Below are 27,164 nucleotides of genomic sequence, written 5' to 3' on the forward strand. Positions count from 1 at the left end.
AGTTTACTGGCTCAGAGTGTGGGCCTCGGAGCCCCCAGCTCTGGTTTTGAACCCCAGCTCTGCTCTATGACCAGGATCTTATGAGTGAAGAACACGAGGCTAGAAGAGGTGAGGCCCTGTGCCTGGGGCCCTCATTCTTTCATGTCGCATATACTGGTCAAGTGCCTGCAGACTCGTAGCTCACGCCAGATTCCACAGCCTGTATAAGGAAAATCCTTAGATTTGCATCATAAAAGCAAAGTGACAGTACAATCGTGTCTTCTTTTCATTTAACACCACTAAGGGCCAGACGCTAGAGGTGGCTTTGATAGAAGATTATCAATTAGGGAGAGCCCCCCCTTGACTTGCTGGATGGGGGCTGCCCAATTCATGAATAATTTAATAAAGCCAATTAGATCTTCAAAAGTAAAATAAAATAATCAAAAGAATTACAGCAATCATATTTATTGCCACACAAATTTTTTTTCCTTAAAGACGAATCTTTAGAATACGAAACATTAGAAGGAATTTGAAAAGATCAAATTTGAAGATTTACATGCACACAAATTAATGAAATCTCCTAATAACACACCAGCTGAAAGATCTGCTCATGCCAGCTGTGCAGCACAAGCCGATTAGTAACCAGACTTTCTAATCTTTACCAGTGTGAACACCCACAGTACAATTTAAGAAAAACTAATGTAAAACAGAACCTAACCCTAGTGTTTATCTATCATGCTCCTGCAACCCTGGATACCCACACTCTGAGAGCCGGAGAACCTCAGTGTTTCTCAGCAGAAGATAACCTTAACTTTAAAACAGGGAAAATCCTGGGGTGTCTGGGGGGCTCAGTCAGTTAAGCGTCCGACTCTTGGTTTCGGCTCAGGTCGTGATCTCACACTCGGGAGTTTGAACCCCATTGCCCTATCAGCACTATCCCTGTTTGAGATTCTCGCTCTCTCTCTCTCTCTCAAAATAAATAAATAAATAAACTTCAAAAAATATAAATAAACCAGGAAAATCCTAAGGAGGCTCACGAACGATCCAGGTACTCCATCCCTCAGCTACCTGAGGCACCATGAGGCCCAGGCTACTCACTAGAACCTCCGTGCACTTAGCTCATGGTGGTGACCTGTGGCATCTCACTGGAGCGGCTCAGGAAGCCTGACGGGCAGGGGACGGGAAGTCCCAGGCTCTCGGCCAGAGTGGCGGAATGGTGTGGAACGTAACCCGCTGGCAGCTTCTGCTGTTGACATGGCCTTCACGGATGTCACATGTAAGCTTCGGAGATGGAGGCTACCTAAGACCCAGGCATAAGTCTCCTCTTAAACAATAAGCAAAAATAAAATTTAATTGCGGGTGCTTTACTAGATCAGTTTCCAAACATAGCTGACGGCTTTTAGTTGGACATGTGGGCTATTCTATTTTCAACCAGCACAGAAACCTGACTTTAAGTCAGCCAATGAATATTCTGAATTCCAATTTAAAAATATGCTATACAGTTTGCTACCCCCAAAAACATAATAATAATAAATTAATTAAAATATGGCTACTTGAGAGAGGGGGGGGGTGCTAACAATTTAAATATTCTTCACCTTGAGTTTTTGTGCCTGGATGACATCCAAACATAAATGTGATTTAATTCGTCACCTGTATTTGTGCTGAAGTTCACAAAAGCCTAAATCAAGTAGGACTTCAACCTATAGGGTATCACAGGAAGGGGCACCTGGGTGGCCCAGTGGGTTAAGCATCCAACTCTGGATTTCGGCTCAGGTCACGAGCTCACGGTTGTAAGATGAGGCCCAAGTTGAGCTCCATGCAGAGTGTGGAGCCTGTTTGGGATTCTCTCTCCTTCTCTTTGCCTTCCCCTTCTCATACGTGTGCATGTTCTGTCTCTCAAAATAAATAAACATTAAAAAAAAAAAAAACCTCAACTCATGGGTTGCCAATTTTTTGAGGTCTTTGCCAATTTTTAATATACAGCAGTAGGAACGTACTTGGACTTTAATGCCATTTCTAGCTGCCTCTGAGACCTTTGTGCTGCTGACTCTGACATGATACTCTCTCCAAACGCTCCATCTTCCAAGATCTAAAAATTCCTAAACCAGCTTTTAGGGATTAATCTGCTGTGACTTACAAAAGATTAACAATACAAATATGCTGGGTATTAACCTGCTATAAGATATTAAAGATACGAAATATAAGATTTCTCTGTCATGAAGCAAATAGACCATTTACATTTCGAAGTTTTGTATAAGGGATTCTGCCTTGGGCTTGAAGAAACCCATAATCTCTGGGGTCTTTTATAAAGCCCTTTATCAGAATGATTCACTCACTATGCATGCCAAATAAGATATAGATGTATGAGAAAAATGTTAATAATTTTCTTTCTTTCCTACCCTGAATAATGTTGAGAATGTGACAGGGTACTTTTCCATGTCTGTTCTCACGCACGCATGCATACACAGCTCTAAACATACAAGCAGGTGTTTTCTTATTTAAAAAAAATGGCATCATACTATAAATATATTCCTATGAAACCTACCTCTTAAAAAATAGAATACTTCATAACCCTTAAAGTCAAAACACACAGGTGTGCCTTTTCAGGGCTTTGGATTGTTAAGTGTTAAATTATCTAATTAAAGTCAACTGAAGAGCGGCGCCTGGGTGGCTCAGTTGGTTAAGCGTCCGACGTCGGCTCAGGTCATGATCTCACGGTTTGTGAGTTCAAGCCCCACATCAGGCTCTGTGCTGACAGCTCAAAGACTGGAGCCTGCTTCGGATTCTATGTCTCCCTCTCTCTCTCTCTGCCTCTCCCCCATTTGTGCTCTGTCTCTCTCTCTCTCAAAAATAAATAAAATGTAAAAAAAAAAAAAAAAAACTAAAGAGAAGCTGGTTTCCCTGGAGACCTGAGAAATAATTTCAAACATATTTTTATTTTTTATTTATATATTCAAAGTTTATTTATTTTGAAAGAGAGCCAGGGCAAGGCAGAGAGAGAAAGAGAGAGGGACAGAGAATCCCAAGCAGGCTCCACACTATCAGCGTGGAGCCCAATGTGGGGCTTCAACTCACGAACCTCGAGATCATGACCTGAGCCGCAATCAAGAGTCGGACACCAGGGGTGCCTGGGTGGCTCAGTCAGCTACGCGACCAACTTCGGCTCAGGTCATGATCTCACCGTTCATGAGCTCGAGCCCCACATGGGGCTCTGTGCTGACAGCTCAGAGCCTGGAGCCTGCTTCGGATTCTGTGTCTTTGTTTTTGCCCCTCCCCTGTTGTGCTCTGTCTCTCTTTCATAAATACGTAAACATTTTTTTTTAAAAGTTAAAAAAAGAAAAAAAGAGCTGGACACTCAACCAACTGGGCCACTCAGGTGCCCCTCAAACATATTTTAAACGTAAATCAGAGCTCAGAAGGCTAGAGAAGAATAAGCAGCAATCTCCTTTTGGGTTCACAGAACCATCATCTCCGATAGGACTCAAAGCCCTTTTTTACAAAACATTAATTACAAAAATTACATCAATGGTCTGAGCCAAACACAATGTGCTCCAAAGAGCTGCGGCTATTCAAGTGGGACCAGGAAGGTTTCGGCACAGATACGTTATACTGACTGCTGCTCACGCACACCCCGACCACCTATAACCCAGCCCGGGGGTGGGGGGCTGAGGTGGGAGGGCAGGCCTCTCAGAGCACTGGCACCCCTGTTGTGACCCTCTACAAACAGACGATGCTGGCCTAGCAGACCCTCCCCTCCCCTCCCCTCCCAGGGATGGGCAGCGGGACCCACCCTGAAATCGCACAATCAGGACCACAGCCCGAAGCTGACGTGACAGGGGAGCACAGAGAGATGTCAGCGGGGAGACGGACGCCGTCTGCCCCCGGCTGAGCGATGTGCAATTTTTTACATTCTCTGAAATTCTGGAAATGGTCTCCGGACCTCAGGCTGTATGCAGACATCCTGTTCCCCGGTTCCGGTCTGACCGAAGCCCAGCTCTACCCTCGCTCTGACCCGGGGCGTCCCGGACAGCTTCTGCTTACACACCCTCCAAGTACTCTCCGGAACCATCACGCGGATGGCGCAGCCCGGGCGGTGAGCGGGGCGCCGACGGACGGACCCACCTGTGCAGGAAGTGCAGCTTGTGCATGGCGGCCAGGCCCGCCGCGATCTCGCAGGCCATCCGCTGCAGCAGCATGGTCTGCGAGTCCCCCCTCACGTGCTCTTGCTCGTTGCGCAGGTAAGCTTTTAGGTCACCCTGCAAAAGGCAGCGCAGGTCAGTTTCCAGGGGGGACGAGGCGAACACGCTGGCGACCACACGTGCCTCTGCCCGTGTCCACTATTATTTATTAGAACTCACTAAGATTGGACCTTACTAAAGAGCAAGTTCCAAGTTACAAAGAGTAATTCCACCCAAATACTTTATAAGTATAGAAAACACTATCATCTTTTAGGATCGTTCTAACCAAACGTTAGTTTATCTTTAAATAAACTATCAGTTTAGATGAACACACATAAAACCAAACAGTAAAACTTAGATAATTTCTCAGTGATGCACAATCTAAACTAAGTGCAGAGGTACAGAAATTTCCAGGTAACTGAGACGATATGGAGAGTAGAATAAATGGTGCCATGTGCACTGCCTGTAAGGATTCTAGGACACACACGGCCAGACAACAGGTCACGAAGGCTACTGCCAGAGCACTCGAGAGCGACGGAGAGGGAGAGAACGAAAGAAGACCGGCCGGGGGAGGGGGGGAAAGCATTCTGAGTGCTGGCCGAGTCTCTGCCAGCTCCCCCAGGGCCCGGTGTGGCCCCGAGACCGCTCGGAGAAAGAACATTCCGGGCCCTCCAGAAAAATGCATAAAGTTACTAAGCCTATTCAGAATCTGGCAGCGCGGACAGGAAAATGAACAAACTCACACCGGACACCTCCTGAGGCACATCCACCGCAACGCCAGGCCCTCCGGGTATCCCTGCCGGACTGCCCCGTGTTACTCTGCCTCTTTTTCAGGACTTTATTATTAAAAAAATTTTTTTAATGTTTATTTTTGAGACAGACAGAGAGAGACAAGAGTATGACCAAGGGAGGGGCAGAAAGAGAGACGCACAGAGAATCTGAAACAGGCTCCAGGCTCTGAGGTGTCAGCACAGAGCCCGACGTGGGGCTCGAACTCACAAACTGCCAGATCATGACCTGAACCAAAGTCAGACACTTAACAGACTGAGCCCCCAGGCAGGCATCCCTCTTTCAGGACTTAAATTTAGGACTGTGTGCTTTGGGGAATACATGTTTAAGGAAATAAAATCTTCCACATTCTCCTTATCACCACGAGGAAATATTTATTGATCGGACTTAATTCCCAACTAAAGCTTTATATAAACAGTTAACAAAATTTAGAAAGCAAGCCAATAGCTTTCGACTGTCATTATACCTGGGTCAAGTAACGACTCCTGAGGAAGGTAACCAACTAAAGAACAGAATGCATTTCTTGCAACTGTCAGGAAAGAGCAAATTTATCCGATTCTACCCAGAATCAAACCTTAGAACACAATATTCCATGACAAACGTTTGCCTACCTTTAACTGAACACCGCAATGTAAATTCTAGGCCCGCTGCAACATCTAAAGGCTTTCGTTCCCAGTCTCAGTGGTTTTTATGTGAATGATAATGTTGAAATTAATAATTACTGCCACCGGAACTTCTGAGCAGTGTGCCAGGCACCGTGCTGGGAGTGTCTACACCTGCTGCCTCGAGTAATTCCTGCAATTTGAAACATTTCCTGGCTGTGGAACTGAGGCTCAAGGAGGTTAAGAAATCTCGACGAGGCCACAGCCAATGAAGGGTGGGGCCGTAGCTCTACTGTTTAGTTTTACCAACCTGTCAAGAAAACCCACTTAGGGTTGCAGATCAAATCAATTTACTTTATAAGAACAAATGTCCAATAACGTCGTGTCAGCCACATGCATTTGTTGGATCCCCCCAAACTTAACGGGACTGCTCTGCCAGGGAAGCAGTTTCGTGCCCTCGGGACCCGTATGTCCTACCTCTTATTTCCTCCCAGACGTGATGCTGGAATCACAAGCCGCTCCAAGGAGAGAAAGAGACCCTTCTTGCCTTTGAATAACACATATCCCAGAGAGCCTGGGAGACTAGATCGGTTAAGGATTCGACCTCGGCTGAGGTCATGATCTCGTGATTTGTGGGTTCGAGGCCCGCGTCGGGCGTTGCACTGACAGCATGGAGCCTGCTTCGGATTCTGTCTCCCTCTCTCTGTGTCCCTCCTCCATTTGTGCATGCTCTCTCTCAAAAATAAAAATACATGCCCCTTCCCACCCCCACCCCACCTTCCCCCAGGCTAGGCTCTACCCGGTGTTGGAGTGGGTGGGAATAAAGACGGGAGTCTCATGACAAATACATTAATCCAGACTAAGACCAGCAAAAAGCTCCAGGGCTACAGGCTAATGAGATTTTCATAAGGTGGCCCACATGGAAACTAAATATGAAAATGAACAGCTTTTTATTTACATTACCAGTGAAATGGCAACTTAAATCCATTTGTCCAACCCCTTTCCTGCAATATCCATCTAAGAAAAAATCACCCTCACACAAAAGTAGCATTATGCTGTGCTGTATCTGGCCAATTCTCAAAACAAACAGAAGCTGCTGGCAAACAGTGAACACTTCACAAGTGACTCTGGCCATGAAGGAAGAATGGCAGAGTGGGTGGAGTTATTTTTCAAGGTTATCTAAAGTGCAGTTCAGCCCTGAACAATGACGGGGTTGGGGCACCGACCCCCGAGCGGTGGAAAATCCACACAGAACTTCAGACTCTCCAAAAACTCAACCACTAGCAACCTGTGGTTGACCAGAAGCCTTACTGATAACAAAGAGTTGCTTAACACATATTTTTATGTGGCATATATTATAGACTATATTCTTATAATAAAGTAGGCCAGAAAAAAGAAAGTGTGGAGAAAATGATAAGGAAGAGAAAATGTATTTACAGCACTGGCCTGTATTTGTCGGGAAAACTCTACGTGTGGGACCTGCCCGGCTCAAACCCATGTTGTTCAAGCGGCAGCTGGATATTCATCACCATCCACTGTGCTCAAGGTGTCTTCTCTCCGCAGTAATTCACTCCCCAAATCTCACCAGAAGATGCATAACAAGCACACGGGGATTTTGCTTAAGAATGTTACCGCCCCTAATGTTTCCAGCTTGGCCTCTCCCGACCCCAACCCCCAGCCCCCAACCCCCACCCCGGGGGACAAAGTCAGCAGTTAGCAAAACGCTGGCAAACACACCTCTAAGCTGGGTGAGGAGCTGACACCAATGATTACGGAGGAGCCCGATGGGACTCGCGGTGGTTTGTGCAGGACCCAGGGTTGGTTCTATGTTCTAGAAAGACTGTCGGCTCTCCTGGTGCCACCATTGAGAAGAAAAATCAGCGTAATATCTTTAATTACGGTAAAAATGTTTCTATTAAATAAATACCAAAACTGGATTCATTCTATCCAAAACAGACAAAACCGTATTGAGACGCCAGGTTTACTTTATTTATGTTTGCGTGGTACTTGGTGAGCAGACAGGGATTATTACTTTGGTCCCTTATTTAAAGAAAAACCCACCAAGAACAGCAATATATTCTGAATTAAAATCGTTCCCTTTATCCAAGTCTTAAAAATCTCTCAGATCCTCCCCCAAGCCCTCCCAGAAAGCCTGGAAAAGAAGGACGTGTGACACTAGGTGGCAGCAAAGCGCCGCACTCAGGACTGTGCGGAGCCGGGGCCGGGAAGGACTTCACGCACCGCACCGAGCGGCCCGCAGACCTTCAGACAGAGGCGCACTAGTGCCCTCTTAAATTCCAGCCCGGGCCACCAGGAGAGCGTACGCAGCTTTCTTCGGGGCACCGGGAACGATGACTTCATTTCACCACAATGTGAAAACGCAACCAGCGAGGAGTTCTAGGAGTGGAAAATTACAGTCTCTTATACTTTTAACAGGAGGACTTTGGGGAGAATTTATGATTTTTAAACGAAACTGGAATGAAAGGGTGCAAGACCGGCATAAACAGCCACATACTCGGCCCCCGCGGACGGAAGGAAATGTCCACACGAAGCCAACACCCCAGTACCCGTCCGGCCGTGTCCCCGCCCGCCAGAGGCTGCTTCCTCGGCCCCGAGCCCTCACCTGCCAGCGTCCATCCCCTGACGCACCAAGTACCGTTGTTGTTACGGATTACTCACCCCTGTGCTCGCACACTCAGACACCCCTCAGGTCAGTCCAACCAGGAACCAAACAAGCCTCCCTCTGCCTCCACGCTCCTCCTGACCCAGCCGTCCCATTTCCCCTTCTCCCCTTCCCCCTTCGCACGTGCACTCTGAAGCCTGGTCTGCACCGGCTGTCCCACCTCCCAGGATCCCACTCCCTCATGACCCCATCCCCATGTCCCCACGCCTCCCCCACGCTCCGCCGCTGCTGCCCCCCCCCCCCCCCCCGCCCCTCACCAGCACTGCCGGGGTAGAGCCATCCCTCCCCCCTCCCCCCGCCTCCCGGTCTCCTCCTAGCTCACTGCATGCCTTTTCCAGGCCCCTGTGCTGGCCCCTCCTCCCCTCGCTCATCAGCAAGTGTTGGCACAGCCCAGGGCTCCATCCATCCTGCCACTGCGGACACTCATTCTCGGGTGACTCTACCCACCCCAAGGCTTTAAAAATCATCTCTAATGCACTTCTCAGGCTCAAAGCCCTCCTGAGGCTTTCCTCCCGAGCCCCAGACTCATCTTCCCAACTGCTGACTTGACGCCCTCTCCTGGATGCCTTCCGAGGCACCTCGAGTCGAGCTGGTCTGATGCAGACCTCGGACAACCTGCTCCGTCTCGGGAAATGGCATCGCCATCCTCCCGGTGGGTGAGACCAAAACCGAAGGCCTCGTCCTCGAGTCCGCTCTGTCTCTAGACGTCCAACCCATCGCCAAGTCCCGGGCAAGGCCTACTTTCACCAAAGCCCAGGGCAGCAGCCAGGCGTGAGGAAGGGAGAGGCCACCAGCAGGGCCCGGGGACACCCTCGCTGTCAAGCCTGATCACGCTGCATCGTCGTCCTCTCTGCTGCCTCTGGCCAGGGACCCTGTCACACGTGCCTCTGTTCCACTGTTACCCCACACCCTCTCTTCTTCATGAGCTCTGTGGGGGCAGGGACATGTCATTCATCTTTGTCGGCCCGGCACCTAGAAGGCTCCCCGTGCATGGGCTTACTTGACGAACACATTTGTAACTAAGACATTAGACTAAGCCCATTAACTAGGCATCTTCTGTACGAAAGGACAGTTCTCAAGTGCAGGTTCCCCTCTGGTGGAAAAAACATGCACAACCATTAAACCACGTGGTATAGAAACACACAGAATAACGTTAAGCCATAAATTAAAATCCCTACTTTGCCACTGGTAATCATGTGACCTGAGGCAAGCCAATTAACCAGACAAATAAAGAAGAACAGAAAGCCTGGTGCTGAAGCCTGGGTTTGGCGCTTCAATGAGCACCTTCATCTCCCTCAGCCTCAGTTTCCATATCTGTAAAATGGAGCTCCTGCCACCCCACCTCACAAGGGCTCTCAACACCCACAAAGTGAGTAACGGATACCCCGTCCCCAGCACAAGGTCCGGCACAGACCGGCTAGAGCTACCCCTTCCTCAGGCCTCTTGGTGGGCATGGCCAAGGTTCCTTTGGCTCTAAGAGCCCATGACTCTAAGCGGCCCTGACTCCTGACAAGAGGAGGACTAAAGCAAGCCCCACAGAGGAACATGCAGCACATGGAGAACCCCAAACGGACTTCTTTCCCATTGTCATGTGGCTACTGCTAATTCCTTTCAGAAACTCGTCCTCTGCTTTATCGGCGATCAGAATGCCAAAAAGAACGCTCCCTCGCAAAGAAAATACTGTCTCTTGCTTCGGAGTCAGGTGACAAGAGTCAAAGAAACGGATGAATCTTCAGAAAGATTAAGACAGAGCAACGTGTAACCTGCACTCCTCTCTCTGCCACCTCGGCCCTCGGTCTGGGCTCCAGAGTGGCCTGTCTCTGCTTTTCACCCTTTCAGCTCATCTTTTCCAGCAGACATCAGCCTGCCTCTCTCACCAGGACGTGCGTGTCCCCCTCCCGCCCCCTCCCCGGCTCCCCAGGGGGGCACTGGCTGAGGGGCTATTCCCGCTAGGAGGTCTATCCAACTGCTCTTGCGTGCTGAGCAAACTCCTTCTCCAAAGTTAGCCTTCTCCAATGATCCCAGTTAGAACTGCTATACTTCTCCCCGCCTTTTTTTTTTTTTTTTTTTTGGTAAAAGTAATCTCTACACCCAATGTGGGGTTTGAACTCATGGCCCTGAGATCAGGAGTTGCATGCTCTCCCGACTGAGCCAGCCAGGTGCCCAGAACTGCCATACTTCAATACACACTACTCAGACCTTTACTCAATCACTAACTGCGATCAATTTAAGTAACTAAATATGAATAGGAATAGCTCCTATGTCTTGAATACTTACCATGTGCTCCAAAACTTACTTTACCAGCTTATTAATGGTCAGGGTAGTCTACAGGGTAGGTGGCATTATCCCCATTTTACAGAGGCCTAAACTGGGACTTAAAGAGGTCAGGTAACTTTCCAGAGTGACACACGAGTGGCAGGATGAGCATCTGAAGGCGGGCCAGCCTGGCTCTCCAGGTAGGAAACACAGGGACCCGGGTGACCCGCCTGTGTTCCCCAGGGCGCCGGGCACAGCTCCTCGTACCCAGCTGGTGCCTGGTACGCTTCTGTTCAATGAGCGGTCCCTACCCAAAAGCAATCTCCTTGCCTGGACACTCACGAGCGAGCGGTGTGCACCTTCCATGGCAGAAAGCTGGAGACGGCACCCCGCAATCATCGCTCCTTCCCTGAGCACGGCACCATGAGCGTTCCAAACTGGTGGCTACAGTCCAGCTACCAGACTCGCTCTCTGTTTTCTTTCATAAAGAGTCTAAGATAAAGTGCTTTTTCAACAACAGACCGGTAATTCCACATCACCAGAATGACTTAAGTGCAAAAATATCCTCTCCTTTCTATTTAAAAGATGTTATCGTTGCGTATGATCACCGCCCGATGACGACTGAAAGGCCAATGTTCATTCAATAGCTCTTGACCTACTAAGAACATGTGAAGATAGTGGCTCCTTTCACTGTGGCCGCAGCTGCTTATGACCAAGCCCAAGCTATTACCCTCTGTCCTCTGGATCCTTGCCAGTGGGCGGTTTTGCTTCAGGTGACGCCCCTCTGCTCTGGATGGCCTATTTCTGGGAGGGCTGTGGGGCATCCACACAAAGCGAGGCTTTGGTGTGTCGGTGGGACATCCCCGCAGGTGGGTGCCCTCTCTGATTCACCGGGATGATGCTACCTGACCATTCCTGCCACGGAGCCACTGCACACACTGAGCCTGGGCAAGCGGACTTCAGAGCTGGTGACCCCGCTCCCTCTGAAGCTTAGCAGGGCCCAGAGGTGATGAGCCCGAAACTGCCCAATGACACAAACGTGACCCTCGCTGCTAGGCAAGGTGGAGGGTTCCCTGGGTCAACAGTCTCTACTGGGACAGGAGACTGGGCACTCGGAGCACTTCCTAGCATCCTGCTAGCACAGGGACCAGCTGGGATGGCACCTTAAATAACAGTAAGTAGTCATCGATTTGCACGTGTGTGGTAAAAACTGGTAACGTAACACTACCATCTTAACCACTGGTAAGTGCACAGTTCAGGGGCATTAAGAGCATTCACGCTGCGGTGCCACCGTCACCACCGTCCTTCTCCAGAACTCTTCATCTTCCCAACCTGAGACTGTGTCCCCATTAAGCACACTCCCCATCTCTCCCAACTCAGTCCCCGGCAACCACCATCCCACTCTCGGTCCCTGTGAGTCTGACTGCTGTAGATGCTTCGTAGGTGGAGCCACGCAGGATCCTCTTCCAGTGGTTTGGCTTATCTCACTGATCATGCCCTCAAGGTTCATCCATGTTGGAGGCGTTAGCATTTCCTTCCTTTTTAAGACTCAGTAATACTCCACGGTATAGACTCGATTTTGTTTACTTACTCATCCACCAATGGACTCTTGAACTGCTTCTACCTTTTGGCTACTGCGAATCATGCCGCTATAAACAGGGGCGTGCGAACATCTCTTTGAGATGCTGCTTTCCATGATTTTGGATATATGTCCCTCCAAGTGAAACTGCTGGGTCGTATGGTAACTCTTGTAATTTTTTGAGAAACAATGATTGCTTTTAAGGTTTTGTTGTTGATCAATGTACCACTGGGCAGTGCACTTAAATTAAAAATAGCTATTAGCTCTGCACCACCAATGAAAGCTGTTGGTGGGGGTGAGGAGCTCTTTCCAAACATCTAGCTACAGGAGTGAACATTCTCCCATGACGACTTAGGAGGGTCACATAAAATGTTTCAAGGAGTCGTATTTGTTGAATGGGTGTACAAAATTTTTAAAAAACAGTTTTATTTGTTAATTGTGGAGGGCTATATGCATAATCCTCATCCCAAAATACGGAAACCAGTACAACTTTAGGTAAGTTAATATTCTCTGCATACTCAGTCTAATAAGTACTTGGAGAATACGCATTTAAATGTGAGACCTAAATGTCCTGGGTAAAAACCATATAAAAAGAATGTTAACAAAAAGCATGTATTTATTATATTTACATAAGGGGCACCTGGGTGGCTCAGCCGATTCAGCGTCCGACTTTGGCTCAGGCCATGATCTCACAGTTCATGGGTTTGAGCCCCGCGTCAGGCTCTGTGCTGACAGCTTGGAGCCTGGAGCCTGCTTCAGATTCTGTGTCTCCTCTCTCTCTCTTTCCCTCCCCTGCTCATGCTCGCTCACGCTCTCTCTCTCTCTCTCAAAAATAAACATTTTAAAAAATGTATAATGACAAAGATACAAAGAATACTCTTGAATCTTGTCAATTCTGACTTTTTTATAGTAATTGTAAAGGAGCTGTTTGTGTGCTTTGTAACGTTTCAGTTTCTTTATAAAGTAGGTTAAACTACTACTCCCAAAAAGAACAAGCAGCTTTGTGAAAAAATGAATTAGAATAGCACTAAAACTAAACCCATCGCCTGAACCATTTAGAAGACAACAAAAGGTGAGCATCCAGAAGCTTTTACCATTCCAGGAAAAACAATAATGTCTAATAAAACTTCCAGGAATAGACGGGGCAGAGAGGGAGAGAGAGAAAACCCCAAGCAGGCTCCACACTGTCAGCACAGAGCCTGACGGGGGGCTCGAACCCACAATCCGCAAGATCATGACCTGAGCCAAAAACCAAGGGACAGACACTTAATCGACTGAGCCACCCAGGCGCCCTGAGATAGTTTTATAATTACGAGAATTGTGGTATTTCAAGTAGATATGCTCCCTGCCACATATTTGTTGTTTGATCAGGAAGAGTGTTTTGATTGTTATTTAGAAAAAATATCAAGAGCTTAGGGACCCAAAAGAGCCACCACAGAGTGTCTCAGAAAACTACAACTCTGACTGCAGACTTGTCTCCTCACACAGAGACACTAGACCATAGCGCTTCTCAAACGCTGTCCGCACAAGAACCACCCGTCACATCAGTTAGCCTGAGCCAGACTAAAAGGAGCAGTTCTCATGTTGTAATCACCGAGGGTCATAAACATTATGACTGATAACGTTGAGATAAAACAAAACGTAAATGCAATAAAATAATCAGGAATGTCATCGAGTACGTCGTCTTCTTAGTTCTCATGCTTCCATTCAAAGGTTTATCGGGCTAAATAACCACGGTCACATGTCTGCTCTCACTACCAAGGAGGCCTAGAGGACAGTGACCGAACTCTCCCTCCGGATCCATGGATCCATGTGGGAATTCGTCTTCCAATAGCAGGTGTTCAACAAAGAAGCACCCTTGATGTTCGGAGAAAATGTGGGCTTGGGACAAAAAAGCAAATGGGATTTCAGTTTTCCTCACATGGAGGGAAAGCTCTAGGAGGTCCCAGCTTCTTTGGGGGAGGGTTAAAATATTAATTTTAGATTTAGTCAAATTACATACGCATATTGTAACTTCCAGTGTCATCGTACCAAAAACTAAGAACAGTATCTAAAATCCAAACTAGTAGGTGCGAAAAACTGAACCAACCACCACCCCCACCCCCCCAAAAAAACCCACCAAGAATCCAGAAGAAGGCTAGCAGAAAAGCAAAACAGAAAAATTGAAACAAATAGGTAGGAAAAATAATACAAAATAGGTACATAAAAATTCCAACTATCTCATAAATGCAATAAACATAAACAGACCACATGTTCCATGGTAAGTGATCAAGACTGACAGATTAACAAAATTTTAACGACAAGCTATTTTCAGGTGATATAAACCAAAGGACTTAGACACACCAGGCAAATTCTAACCAAAAAAGGCTGGGATAACTATATTAATATCAGTAAAGCACAGACTTAATCCTCAGTAATGCTTTTAATCTTATGAAGAGTCCCTTCATAATAATGAAAGCTTAAAATTACAAGACACTGCATCAATTCTAAATTTGTATCCTTGACACAACATTCAAAGCAAATACAACTAGAATTATAAGGAAAATCTGTAATCAGAGCAGATTCTACTATGCCTCTTAATAACTGATAGAAAACAGACTCAGACTCCTCTATCAATGCCCTCCCAAATCAGAAGGATGCAGGAGATTTGAACCACCTCATATGCTTGACCCAGAAGACCTATACAGATACACTTGCACAGAATGTACCAGAATATACATCCTCCCCCTCCCAGCACCTACAGAGAATATAAAATACACTGATCCTAGAGTGAAGCTGAACACAGCCTGGAACAGAGCTGACGTACAAGATCAGTGAGAACCACTCTGCTCTCAGCAGTCGCTGAGATTGGGGGCTACTCTGATATAATCCAATGAAAGCTAATATATCAAGTTTATTAATTTTTCTTTGTAATTAACTACCACTGCCAACAAGAGGAATATTCACATCACACTTTGGAATTAGAACAAAAGTCCACAATGGTTACTGCCCGTTTTGATTTTGCCGGCTGAAAATACTGTCTGAACGAACTGGGGGTTTATCTCGATGTACTCCCACCTTTCCGTGCACGATCTTAATGTTTTCACGTTCTGAAAACTGAGACGATGCAAAGAAATCAATCAAAACCCAGTTTTTTAAAAAAAACATGTTTACAGGAACTTTTCACATAAAAATTAGTATTCATAAAAACCGTGTTTGTGCAGCTTTTATGCACAAACTGCACAAACACAGTTTTTCCAACTTATAAATCTCAGTAATACTGTCATGCGAAGAAGTGAGGCTATTAATTTTGGGTTAAAAAAATCATCTATTTAAAAATCTAAACGGCACGTACATTCACTATTTTAAAAGCATGACAGGTCACGGGTACTCTACAGGTACGACGATTACCTCACTGGGGAAAAGTGTTTCAAACTGCCTAGCTGAGGTCAAGACCTCAAGCTCTCGGGAAGGGGATGCTGGAGATCCAAACTCTGGCTCTGGCATATCCTTGATGAATAACATTTTCTCAATCTCCGTGAGCCTTACTTTAATCATATAGAAAGTGTGGACAAATATGATTAGATGAAATGCATGTGAACAGCTCAGCGTAGGGATGGAGTGTAAAAACAACACTGACGTAAGTGTCCGTCAGGACTGTTTTCAAAAGGTAATGACTTAGCACATTGTAAAGTTTTTAAAACGGGGGACAGAAGTGAAAGCAGTCCCTCATCTGGCATTTCTATCTGTCAAAAACACTTGGGTGTCACGTTTTGAACGCTTAACCCTGAATTTCCACTAAAAACTTACCAGGTCACAGAACTCAAACACCAGGAGATAGGGAATTGCTTCTACACATTGTCCAACACACTGAAGAATATTTGGATGCTGAAGAACACTGGGGAAAAGAAAAGTCACGTGTCACTCATCAGGGAGCACACGAGTACACCTGTTCAGACAGTAATCTAAATTTTAACATTCATCACAATTTAAATACGATACACTGCAAAGTCATTTTAAACACCTGGTCCTCAACAGACCCCGGACTATGTTTACAAAACACATCTTAAGGTACTTACTAGTAAGGCTCGCCATTTTTCAAAAAAGTATCTTGTTCCTTTGGGCTCGCGCTCGCTTTTAACTCCTTCACTATTACTCTCGCTACACTAGTGCCTGTGTAAATCTCTCCAAGGAGGACCTAAAACAAAGAACAGGTTTTCATCTCACTTCCATCGAAATGGTAAAGAAGCAGGTCTCATTCATCAGGAAATGGAATCCAGGAAAATAAATTAAGGAACAATCAGAAGGTCCTCTATTATGAAAATACTACCTCAGAAAAAGCTTGTGAAATGAAAATGTTTTCCTTGTTTTAAACTGTTTACTGGATATGGACAGCATTCATCTATGTATCCGTGTTTCTTTTCTATTTATTTTAAAAATGTACTATACTTTCACAAATATTACCGGTGACATCACAGAAGAGTTATTTACAAGTTCAGTTCAAACAGAACTCAAATGTTTCTCAAAACACTTCAGCTGGGTTTTGTTATTTTGTCTCCTTCACATAAGAGAAAGTAAAGGGACAAACAGCAGCGTACAAACATATTATCACAGCATTGTGACTTTAAAAATCTACAGCATCGCAATTATTCCAGACCTTTATCTTATACCGAAACCTCAGTTAAAACACAAGGAAAAAATATGCCACCGAAAGCAACAGAATACAAAATGAATGAAAACGAGCACAAGACGAGCAAAATACCAAATACAACATTGGGCAATACAGAGGTGTTCCAAAAATACAATATTTAAGATGAAAATGACGATGAAGTGAAAGTTTTCATTTAATTCAAGAATGGCCAAAACTAAAAGCCTTCTTTTTGAAATAGTTTTTAATATTTTATCAAGTAGATTAACTTTAATGCCCTGGAAATTGAGAATAAGTGAACAGCATGTATTGTGTTTATTAAAGAATGTAAGGGCAGAAAAAGAAACAGACAAGAAATTCTGATAACCTTGTCATATTCCTGGTTTCAAATAACTAGCCTGCACATCTACCATAAGCCTAACACTGATCAGATATCAATTCCAGAAAAGATCAGGATAATCTCACTCTCTCTACCACCGCTGCCATCATCCTTGGTCTTCAATGTCAGCAGGGACAATTCAGTCAACATCTTGACCTCTTAGGTTTTCTACCTCACTTCCAATACTCTTTTCTATGACCCAATCTTGGCAAAAAACTCCCACAGGTCTAGACCTAGCTAATAATTGGATCATGTCCCAAACCCTGAATTTTAAATGTTTTTATTTTTGGGAAAGAGAGAGAGACAGAGACAGAGAAAGAGAAAGAGAAAGAGAGAGAGACAGCGAGAGAACGAACACAAGTGAGGGAGGGGCAGAGAGGGAGAGGGACATAGGATCCAAAGCAGGCTCCATGCTGTAAGCACAGAGCCCAACATGGGGCTTGAACTCATGACCCGTGAGATCATGACTTGAGCTGAAGGCAGACACAATTGACTAAGCCACCCAGATGCCCCCCTAACCTTGAATTTTAACTTCTCCTTCTCTACCAGTCCTCTGATTTCCAGCTCACGTCAACCGTCTAACCCAAGAAGTGCACAACCTGGCCTCCAGATCCATTCACGACAGCAGCCCTCTACCACCTGCCCTACCACAGGGCCCCCTCCCCTCCCTGGCAGCTTAGGGCCCATGATCCTCCACTACCACCACCCCCTTCACCACTCTTGCTGAGGCCTAGGCGCTCAGCCAAACCCCGGTGCCACTAACACTCAACTACCTGCCTACAGTAACACCGAATGTAGACAAAACACGCGCACACACGACCACGGCGACCGGCCTCGTTTCAAATCTGTGAGGGTCCTCAGCATTCCCATTCTCCCGCTGCGTTCCCTACCGGATGGATTTCCCGGGAGGACTCTTTCACACCCTCTCCTCCTGTTCAAACCCCCAACGTGTCTTTTGACTCCTCCCTTTCAAACTGGCCTCTGTTCATTGAATAAAGTAACCAGAAGTGGACTTCCCCATTTTATACCAGCACCTGTACCCACACGCTGCTCTTATTCCCGTTTCAAGAGAACTCTGACAGCATCCCCCCTTGCCCTCTCCTGCCCTATCACTTCCTCCCCTACTGCATAAAGTGGCTAAAATAGCTACACAGCCTATAAAAAGCAAAGCAAACCAAAACAACCTTCCCTTGGCCCTGGGACGGCCCCAAACGGCTCGTACTCCACGTCTCTGCTCCCTTTACGGTAAAACTCCTCAACGGGGTCGGTCATCTACACAAGCCGTCTCCACTTTCTCCCTTGCGCCTACATGTGAGGACGTGACCCCCGAACAGCCTCTTTTGACAATACCACGGACCTCACGTGGCCGAGTCCCACTTTTCCCAGCCTTCTCTTAGTCTGCCAGCAGCAGTCACTACCATTTATCTTCTTGGGTCTCCTTTTTCGCCGACCCTTAGAACACCCCGCTATCCTGCGCCCCCTCCTCCTCAGTGGCCAATTACCTCAGTCTCCGTCACCAGCTCTCCCTGACTGCGCTGACCCCTCCCAACCAGACCCTCGGGGCTCAGTCCCCCTGCCTCCCCTTCCCCTCCACGTTCAGGGTCTCGGTGATTCCATCTGGCCTCTTACCTTTGACTTCCAGCTATACACTGAGTTGTCCCAAATGTCTATCTTTGGCCTGGACCCTCGCCCTTGAACTCTAGGTGTGTATCTCCAACTGCCTACTCCTCTCTCCATCTGGATGCCCACAAGCCATCGCACACCTAACCTACCCAAAAGTGAACTCCTGACCTCCTCCTCCTCCACGCCTGCTTCTCCTTAATCTTTCCGTTTCGCTTGACAGTAATTCTCTGCTTCCCACCAACCGGGCCACAGCAGCCATCCTTGACCCCCCTCTTCCGGACTCCACATCTGACCCGTCCCCAGTCCCGCACGCTCTTACCGCAAACTCCATCTCAACACGCACCACTTGTCACCACTCCGTGCTATCATCCAAGCCCACCTGCAACTCGCCCGTATGACTGCAGTAGCCTTCTAAGCAATCTCCCCGCTTTCCCCTTGGCCTTCCACAACATAATTGCCCACCTGGTCCTTGTGAAGGGAAGCCAGACTGCATCCCTCGGGTCTCAGACGCCCGAGTCCTCTCCCACTTCACTCTGAGTAAAAGTCTCTGGATGCATATGCTGTCTCCCGTCACCTGGCTCCCCCACACCCCTCTGGGCCCGTCTCCTCCCCCCTGAATGTTTACTGTCTGATCTTCCCACACACACACTCTCTCCGCAGCTAGAGATTTAGCCTTTGTCGGGGCAAGGGGTTCTCTCGTTTGCTGCTACATTCGTAGACTCCATGCAGGTCAGGACTTCACCCATCGTCCCCCACGCTATACCCCCCACGTTGAGAACAATGTGATACGTAATAGGTTTTGCTATATGGCTTAGAAGATTCAGTGACTAATAAAGGCTGCATGACATCAAAGATACAGGACTGACAAACGACTCTGAATGGAAAGCAAGGTGCGTAACACGGCTGACCACTGAGCACACACATCTTGTCTTGACCACCCTGCTTACGATGCAATCGCTGCTCAGTTAGGAACCTTTTACCCAGAATGACTGCTAGCTACATCACGGAACTAGCTGTTGTAATAAAATGATTCCTTCTGAACACCCCGTGGTAAAAGGATCAACAAAGCACTGTTACCATTCGTCCCTTGACAGGCCAGGAGAAAGAGAGAACAGTTCTTTGTCGTGGTTTTCATTACAATACTACGATGCATCAAGAATTCTAAAGTAGTTTCAGTATCACAAGGGAGGGAGGGAGGGAGAAGGGGAGAAGAATGAAAAAAATAATAAAAATATAAAAATAAATAATAAATAAATAAAATAATAATTTAACTTGAGGAGGACAAAAAGCTTCCAAAATTCCAGGCTCTTTTCCCTGCTTACTGTTCTTGCACCAACAATTAGAAAAGCATCTGCTATATAAATAAAAGACCTTCTTGGAAAAACGTATCCACCCGGAAACACCAAAACCCCTCTTTCTGGGGGGGGGGGGGGGGGGGGGTTCAGGCATAATGAGGAGAATCAATCCGTACCACAGCATCCAAAGAGAATGTGGAATGTCACACACAACAATTCTTAATTAGCTTCAAATTCTAAACACTAGTACTAGGAAGGAAAAAAAGTAAATGTGAACATCTTACCTTTCCAAACCAGCCATTTCCAATTTCCTGTATATAGTTCAGACTGTGGCGGGCAACTTGGGACTTCAAACCTTCTGTAGGAAGAAGAACATAAAAACTAAATATGGACATTTAACTGACATACAATAAATATTAGATACAAAATCTAAAGTATAAACATGAACATAAAGTTACAGCTTGTCAGCATAAAGGTAGAAAATAAAGGTAGATATAAATTCATACATACATATATACATATATATACATATATATATATACACACATATATATATATCATCACTTTCAAACCAATACTGCCAAAATGGTTTCAAGTTTTAAGACTGACAATATTTTTTTGAATGAGTTTCCTACTGATTCTTAAATGCTTTGCACTGTTTTTTTGTTTGTTTGAAAGAGAGAGAGAGAGAGAGAGAGAGAGAGAGAGAGAACATCCACGTGAGCAGAGGAGGGGCAGAGAGAGGGAGAATCCCAAGCAGGCTCCACACTGTCAGTGCAGAGCCCAACGTGGGGCTTGAACTCACGAACCACAAGATCGTGACCTCAGCTGCAATCAAGAGTGGATGCTTAACCGATGGAGCCACCCACACACCCAGACACTGTGTTTTCTGATCTAACCTACTCTACTCTACTCTACTCTACTCACCATTCCACTGGCTTTTACTTAGTCCTTAGTTCCAGGGTAGAAGTGAGTATCTTGTCAAAAACCATCAGTGTCCGTGCATGGAACTACAGGGTGTTATGCTAAGTGAAATCAGTCAGAGAAAGACAAATACCACATGACTTCACTCGTGTGAGGACGTTAAGAGACAAAACGGATGAACATAAGGGAAGGGAAATAAAAATAATATAAAAACAGGGAGGGGGACAAAACAGAAGAGACTCAAATATGGAGAACAAACCGGAGGCGTTGTGGGAGGCGGGATGGGCTAAATGGGGAAGGGGCACTAAGGAATCTACTCCTGAAATCACTATTAAGCTATGTGCTAACTTGGATGTAAATTAAAAAATTAAATAGAAGAAAAAAAAAACATAAATGTCAACTTTATCAGAATTCTGGAAGACAAAAGATTTATAACAGCCAAATCAAACCAGGAGAAAGGCCACTGAAACAGGGTAGAATTTCTTTGGGTCTCTTAATTTATCAGAACCCCACCCAACAGCGGTCTTAATGACAACACATGTTCCAGTGAGAGCACAGTGGACCTTATCATTCCCCAGGCACTGTGTTTCTTTTCACCAGAGGTTTCCCTCAAGGACTGCCTCAAGCGGCTTCCCTTGGTTTCACAAACTCAGAACTCTATCACGATGGAGTGTTCCTCAAAAACAGTGAAAGCCAAATGGACAAGACACTTCCACCTGGGGCAAAAAAATAAATAAATAAGTAACAACTGAGGCAAACAACAGACACACTGAAAGCTTTAGCAGAAAAGCTGGGGAGTGAGATTTGGGGGGGTGGGAGGGGGAGGTCTTTGAAAAGCTATTGCAACATATGAAGAAAGCTTGAGAGCCACCTTCACGTTCAGGGAAGGGCACGCCCACAAAAGACTTGACAAGAATATAACTTTCACCTCTGGCTAGGCTCTCTGCCCCGCAAAGGCAGGAGGTGAGGACTCCAGCAGAGCTATAAGTGGCCTGGGTAAGGAGTATCCCAATGCAGAGCTAATCGGCAAAGACCCACAGAATACTTTTTTCCTTTCTTTTCTTTCTTCTTCTGTGCACATTCATATCATTCAACATGTCCAATTTTCAACAAGAGAAGTACAAAACATGCAAAGAAACAAAGTATAGCCCACCCACATGTACAAAGGAAATGTAAAAGAAAGTGCCCCTGAGAAAACAGATGGTGGCCTTACTAGACAAGACTTTAAATCAATTGTCTTAAACATGCTCAAAGAGCTAAAGGAAATCATGGACAAAGAACTAAAGGAAACCAGGAGAACGATGTTCTGGTAAGTGAAGATCAACAGAGATACAAATTAGTAAAAGGAGCCAAATATAAATCTGGAGCTGAAAAGTGTAATAACTGAAACAAAAAAATTCACTAGAGGGGTTCCACGACAGATGTTAGCAGACAGAAGAATCAGTGAACTTAGAGAGAGTTCAAATAAAACTATCCAGGCTGAGAGGTGGAAAGAAAAAAGAATGAAAAAAAATATCGATGAACAAAGGCTAAGGGACTTATGGGACACCACCAAGTGGACCAATCCACACACATAACGAGAGTCCCAGGAAAAGAGGGGAAAGGGGTCAGAAAGGATATTTGAAGATGCGGTGGTTACAAATGTCCCAATCTGATAAAACGCATGAATCTACACATCCAACAAGTTCAACAAAGTCCAACTAAGACAAACTCAAGGAAACCCACACTGAGATGCATCATAATCAAACTGTGAAATGCAAAGATGGAGAACCTTGAAAGCAGCAAAAGGGACCAACTCATTACATACAAATGATCTTCAATACGATTAACAAATGATTTCTCATCAGAAACCATGGAGGCCAGAAGGCAGCGGGATGTCGCATATAAAGAGCCGAAGGAGAAAAACCATTAACCAAGAGTTCTACACCTGGAAAAGTGGTCTTTCAAAATGAAGGAGAAATTGAGACATCTCCAGATAAACACAAGTTTAGGGAGACTGCTGCCACTATACCTAACAAGAAGGTTAAAGGGAGTCCTTCAGGCTAAAACAAAAAGATGCTAAAGTGTAACTGGAAGACATAAGAACAAATAAATATCACTGGTAAATATAAAAGCCAGCATTATTGTATTTTTCGTGTATATATCCTCTTTGTATTTCCTACATGATTTAAAAGATGAACACATAAAAAATTATAAATCTATGTTAGCGGACACACAATGTATGCAGATGTAATTTGTGGTAACATAAAATGACGGGACTGCGTTGCAGAGTTTTTATATGGTAACGAAGTTAAGTTGGTATCAGATGAAATACAACTGTTATACACTTAAGATAACTGTAATCCCCAAGAAAATATCTACAAAATATAAACAAAAGGGAATGAGAAGGGAATCGAAATGGTACGTACATGCACATACAAATCCCAATGGTCTATTTTGCAGAAACGGAAAAACTGATCCTAAAATTCATATGGAATTGCAAGGGGCTCTGAATAGCCAAAACAATCCCGAGAAACAAAAATAAAGTTGGAAGACTCACAAACTTCCCCATTCCAAAACTTACCGCAAAGCTACAATAATCAAAACAGTGTGGTACCGGCGTAAGGCTAGACGAGACCATAGACCGATGGAATTAATCGAGAGTCCCCAGATAAACCCACACAAATGTGATAAACTGACTTTCAACAAGGTCCCAAGACAGTTCAATGGGGGAAGAAAAGTCTCTTCAAAAATTACTGCTGGGGCAACTAGCTGTCTGCCTGTAAAAGAATGAACCTGGACCCTCACTCACCTCACACCATATGCAAATATTAATGCAAATTCCAAAGCTAAAACTATAGAAGTCATAGAAGATAACACTGGTGTAAATCTTCATGATCTTGAGTTTGACAAAGATTTCTTAAGGATGACACTAAAAGCACAAGCAACAAAAGAAAAAAAAAGATCAACTGGACTTCATCAAAATTAAAACCTTCTGTGTATCAAAGGACACTATTGAAAGAGTGAAAAACCTACAGGGAGCAAAATGTGCAAATCACATCATTTATTATGAAGCTATTATAATTACAACAGTGTGGTACTAGAACAAGGAGTTGACACATTAGTGAAATAGAACAGAAAGCCCACAACAGACCCATACACATATGGAACTAAAAAGCAGGGAGGCACGGGAGAGCCACTCAGGGAATGAAGCTGAGAAAAACACAGTAATCTGTAAAAACAAACAAACAAACAAACAAACAAACAAACAAACCACCTCATGGATTCCCTAACACCATACCCAAAAATCAATTCAGGATGGGCTATGGATTTAAATTAACTGTCAAAGCAAAACCTTAAAACATTGTAGGAAAAAAAGTAGTTATCGTTTTGACCACAGCATGGAAAAAGATTTCTTAAGCTTTTTAAAGCTCTAACTCAAAAAAAAAAAAAAAAAAAAAATTAGAAGTTAAAAAAAGAGACTGCAAAATTTCCAGCTTAAAAGGCTGTTAAATTTGGCTATATTAAAATCAGGAAACATCAAAAAATTCTTTTTTGTGTATATTTAATTTTTGGTATACATTTTGATTTTTTCATTTTCTGTTTCCATATTTACTAGTTATTTTCTTAGTGGTTACCATGGAGATTACAGTTCTCACCCTAAATTTACAACAATCTAACTTGAACTGATACCACCTGAGCTTCAGCAACAGCATAGACCAAGTGAAACCCACAAGCAGGAACATAAATGAGCACAACTCCTTGTGGAGGGGGAGCTGGCAACAGCCCTCAAAATTACAAACACATGCACTCTTCGGCCACTTTTGAAAATTTATTCTACAAATACACTAGCCCAACATCAGTGTGCAGACCAACATAGGTGAAACCTTTGTTTTTAATGGCATAAGATTAGAAACAACCGAAATATCCATCACTAGGAGACTGGTTAAATAAACTGTGCTTGGTCCATACAATTTCAATAGTACAGACTTTTTTTTAAGTTTATTTATTTTGAGAGAGAGAGAACGAGCAGGGGAAGGGCTGAGAGAGAGGAGGAGAGAGAATCCGAAGGGGGCTCTGTGCTGACAGCAAAAAACCTGTTGCGGGGCTCGAACTCACAAACCGTGAGATCAATGACCTGAACTGAAGTCAGGCACTTAACGGACTGAGCCTCCCAGGCACCCCTCAATAGTATAAACTTGTAAGCAGGAATAAATAAGCTCTTTTTATGCAAATGGAAATATCTCTAAGGTTTATCTAAGTGGAAAAAAAAGCAAGAAGCCTATTTTATGATGCCACCTATGAGTAAAAAAAAAAGTGGGGGGGGGGGGGCAGCAGGTAAATGGGAATATTTACATCAAGAAAGTCCGGAAAGAGGTATAAGAAACCAAGAAGAATGGTTATGTACAGACGCTGGGGGTAGAAGCTAAGGTCAGGTTCAAAGATTAGAGGCTTTTCACTATATATACCTTTTTACATTTTGGTTTTTGAACCAAATGTATCACTATATTATCTATTCAAAAAATAAAATAAATTTTAAAAGGAAAAAGGGTAGAGTTTCTAATAGACTTGCTTTTGAATATGCGGTGTACTTTTTTCACTTAATACATCACCAGTACCTTTCATCCTTTTATAGGACTGCATAATACTCCAACGTATGGACTTACCATCATTTAATGAGTTCCATACCAACATTTAATGTTTCCACTCTTACACTGCCAAACAATGCTGCAATAAACTCCTTTGCAGATACTTACTTGCCTACTGACCTCAAAAAGCTACTAAGAGTGGAACTGCGGGATCAAGTGTAAACACATTCTACACTTGGATACATACTGTCAGACTACCCTACGGAAAGAACGTCTCTATCAATTTACAGTCCAGCTAACAGTGCGTGTCCAAGTGCCTGTTTCCCACACATATCCCTCCCCGTCACCAACCAGTGTCCTTTCTTCTCTTTGTTGAACTGTTATCTTTTTTTTTTAATGTTTATTTATTTGAGACAGAGAGAGAGAGAGCGAGAGAGAGAGCGAGAACACACGAACAGGAGCAGGGGAGGGGCAGAAAGGCAGGGAGACAGAATCCGAAGCAGGCTCCAGGCTCCAAGCTGTTGGCACAGAGCCTGACGCGGGGCTGGAACCCACGAAATGAGAGATCATGACCTGAGCCAGAGTCGGACGCTTAACCAACTGAGCCACGCAGGCGCCCCAATCTGTTATCATCCTACTTTAAGTTTGTATTTCTTTAATTAATAGTGAAGTTCCTTTTTTATTGGCCACTTAAATTTCTTTTCATGAACTTCTTCTTTTACATCCTTGACTTATTTTTGCCTATTGAACTGTTAGTCGTCGTCTTATACATTTGTTTGTAATCTTAATATATATTAATATATAACAGGGTTTTTTTAGACATTTTTTGTAGCTTACAAATATTCTGGCTACTTTGTCAAATTTGTTTATGGTGTCTTTTACCATACAGAATATTCCATTTTATGCATCAAATTTGTCAATATTTTCCTTTATGGTTTCTGCATTTAGCGCCAAGCTTGGCTAGGCCTCTTATATCCCAAGATCATAAAAATATTCTGTGACTATTCTACGCAGAATAGTCTCTATGCAGAGAAATCAAAAGTAATTTCTTCCTATTAAGAAGGAATTTAGGGGCGCCTGGGCGACTCAGTCAATTAAAACATTCAACTCTTAATTTCGGCTCAGGTCATGATCTCGCAGTTCATGAGTTCGAGCCCCACATCAGGCTCCTGCTGACAGTGTGGAGCCTGCTTGGGATTCTAGGTCTCCGTCTCTCTCTGCCCCTCCCCCGTTTGCACAGTCTCTCTCACTCTCTCAAAATAAATAAACTTAAAAAAAAAAAAAAAAAGAAGGAATTTAGAATAGAGGGCTTCAGAAACTAGAAAGGCGTATGAACATAATGCGGATGGCTGTACGGGTCACTACCATTTCCGCTGTGTTCGCTACAGGGCTCTGGTCCATCCCCACTATGCCTCGGACAGAAGTCGTGAGGCTCTTCTCTGCCACGCCTTCTTGCCCACAGTGAGGGGTCAGCATCATCAGACTTGGGGGAAGCCAACCGGGATGCCTCTCCGGAGGGTCTTCCGAGGAGAGGGAAGCTCCTTTCTTCTGGTAGTAAAGCTACAAGGACACGATCCCGGCAGTGGCAGCAGCCACGCTCCGAGCTGGCGAAAGAAGCCGGTGTGCGGGATCTAAGCCGACACACACAGAGGAGAGAAATGAAAGATGGACGAGAAGCGCGA

General features: G+C 44.9%; 1 protein-coding gene across 2 annotated transcripts in view; it reads right to left on the bottom strand.

Moving 5' to 3' along the window:
• The window catches only part of LMTK2 (lemur tyrosine kinase 2), a 79,897-nt gene that overhangs the window by 27,541 nt on the left and 25,192 nt on the right, over window positions 1-27,164 (bottom strand). For both annotated transcript variants that reach the window (XM_027042238.2, XM_027042237.2), the window contains exons 4-7: window positions 20,275-20,348; window positions 16,125-16,243; window positions 15,856-15,943; window positions 4,102-4,235 (exon numbers count right to left, since the gene is read on the bottom strand). In XM_027042238.2, coding sequence (XP_026898039.1) covers window positions 4,102-4,235; window positions 15,856-15,943; window positions 16,125-16,243; window positions 20,275-20,348 — 415 coding nt within the window. The remainder of the gene's footprint in view (window positions 1-4,101; window positions 4,236-15,855; window positions 15,944-16,124; window positions 16,244-20,274; window positions 20,349-27,164) is intronic.

The sequence above is a fragment of the Acinonyx jubatus genome, chromosome E3 (assembly GCF_027475565.1).
Source record: "Acinonyx jubatus isolate Ajub_Pintada_27869175 chromosome E3, VMU_Ajub_asm_v1.0, whole genome shotgun sequence".
In the NCBI taxonomy this organism is placed as follows: domain Eukaryota; kingdom Metazoa; phylum Chordata; class Mammalia; order Carnivora; family Felidae; genus Acinonyx; species Acinonyx jubatus.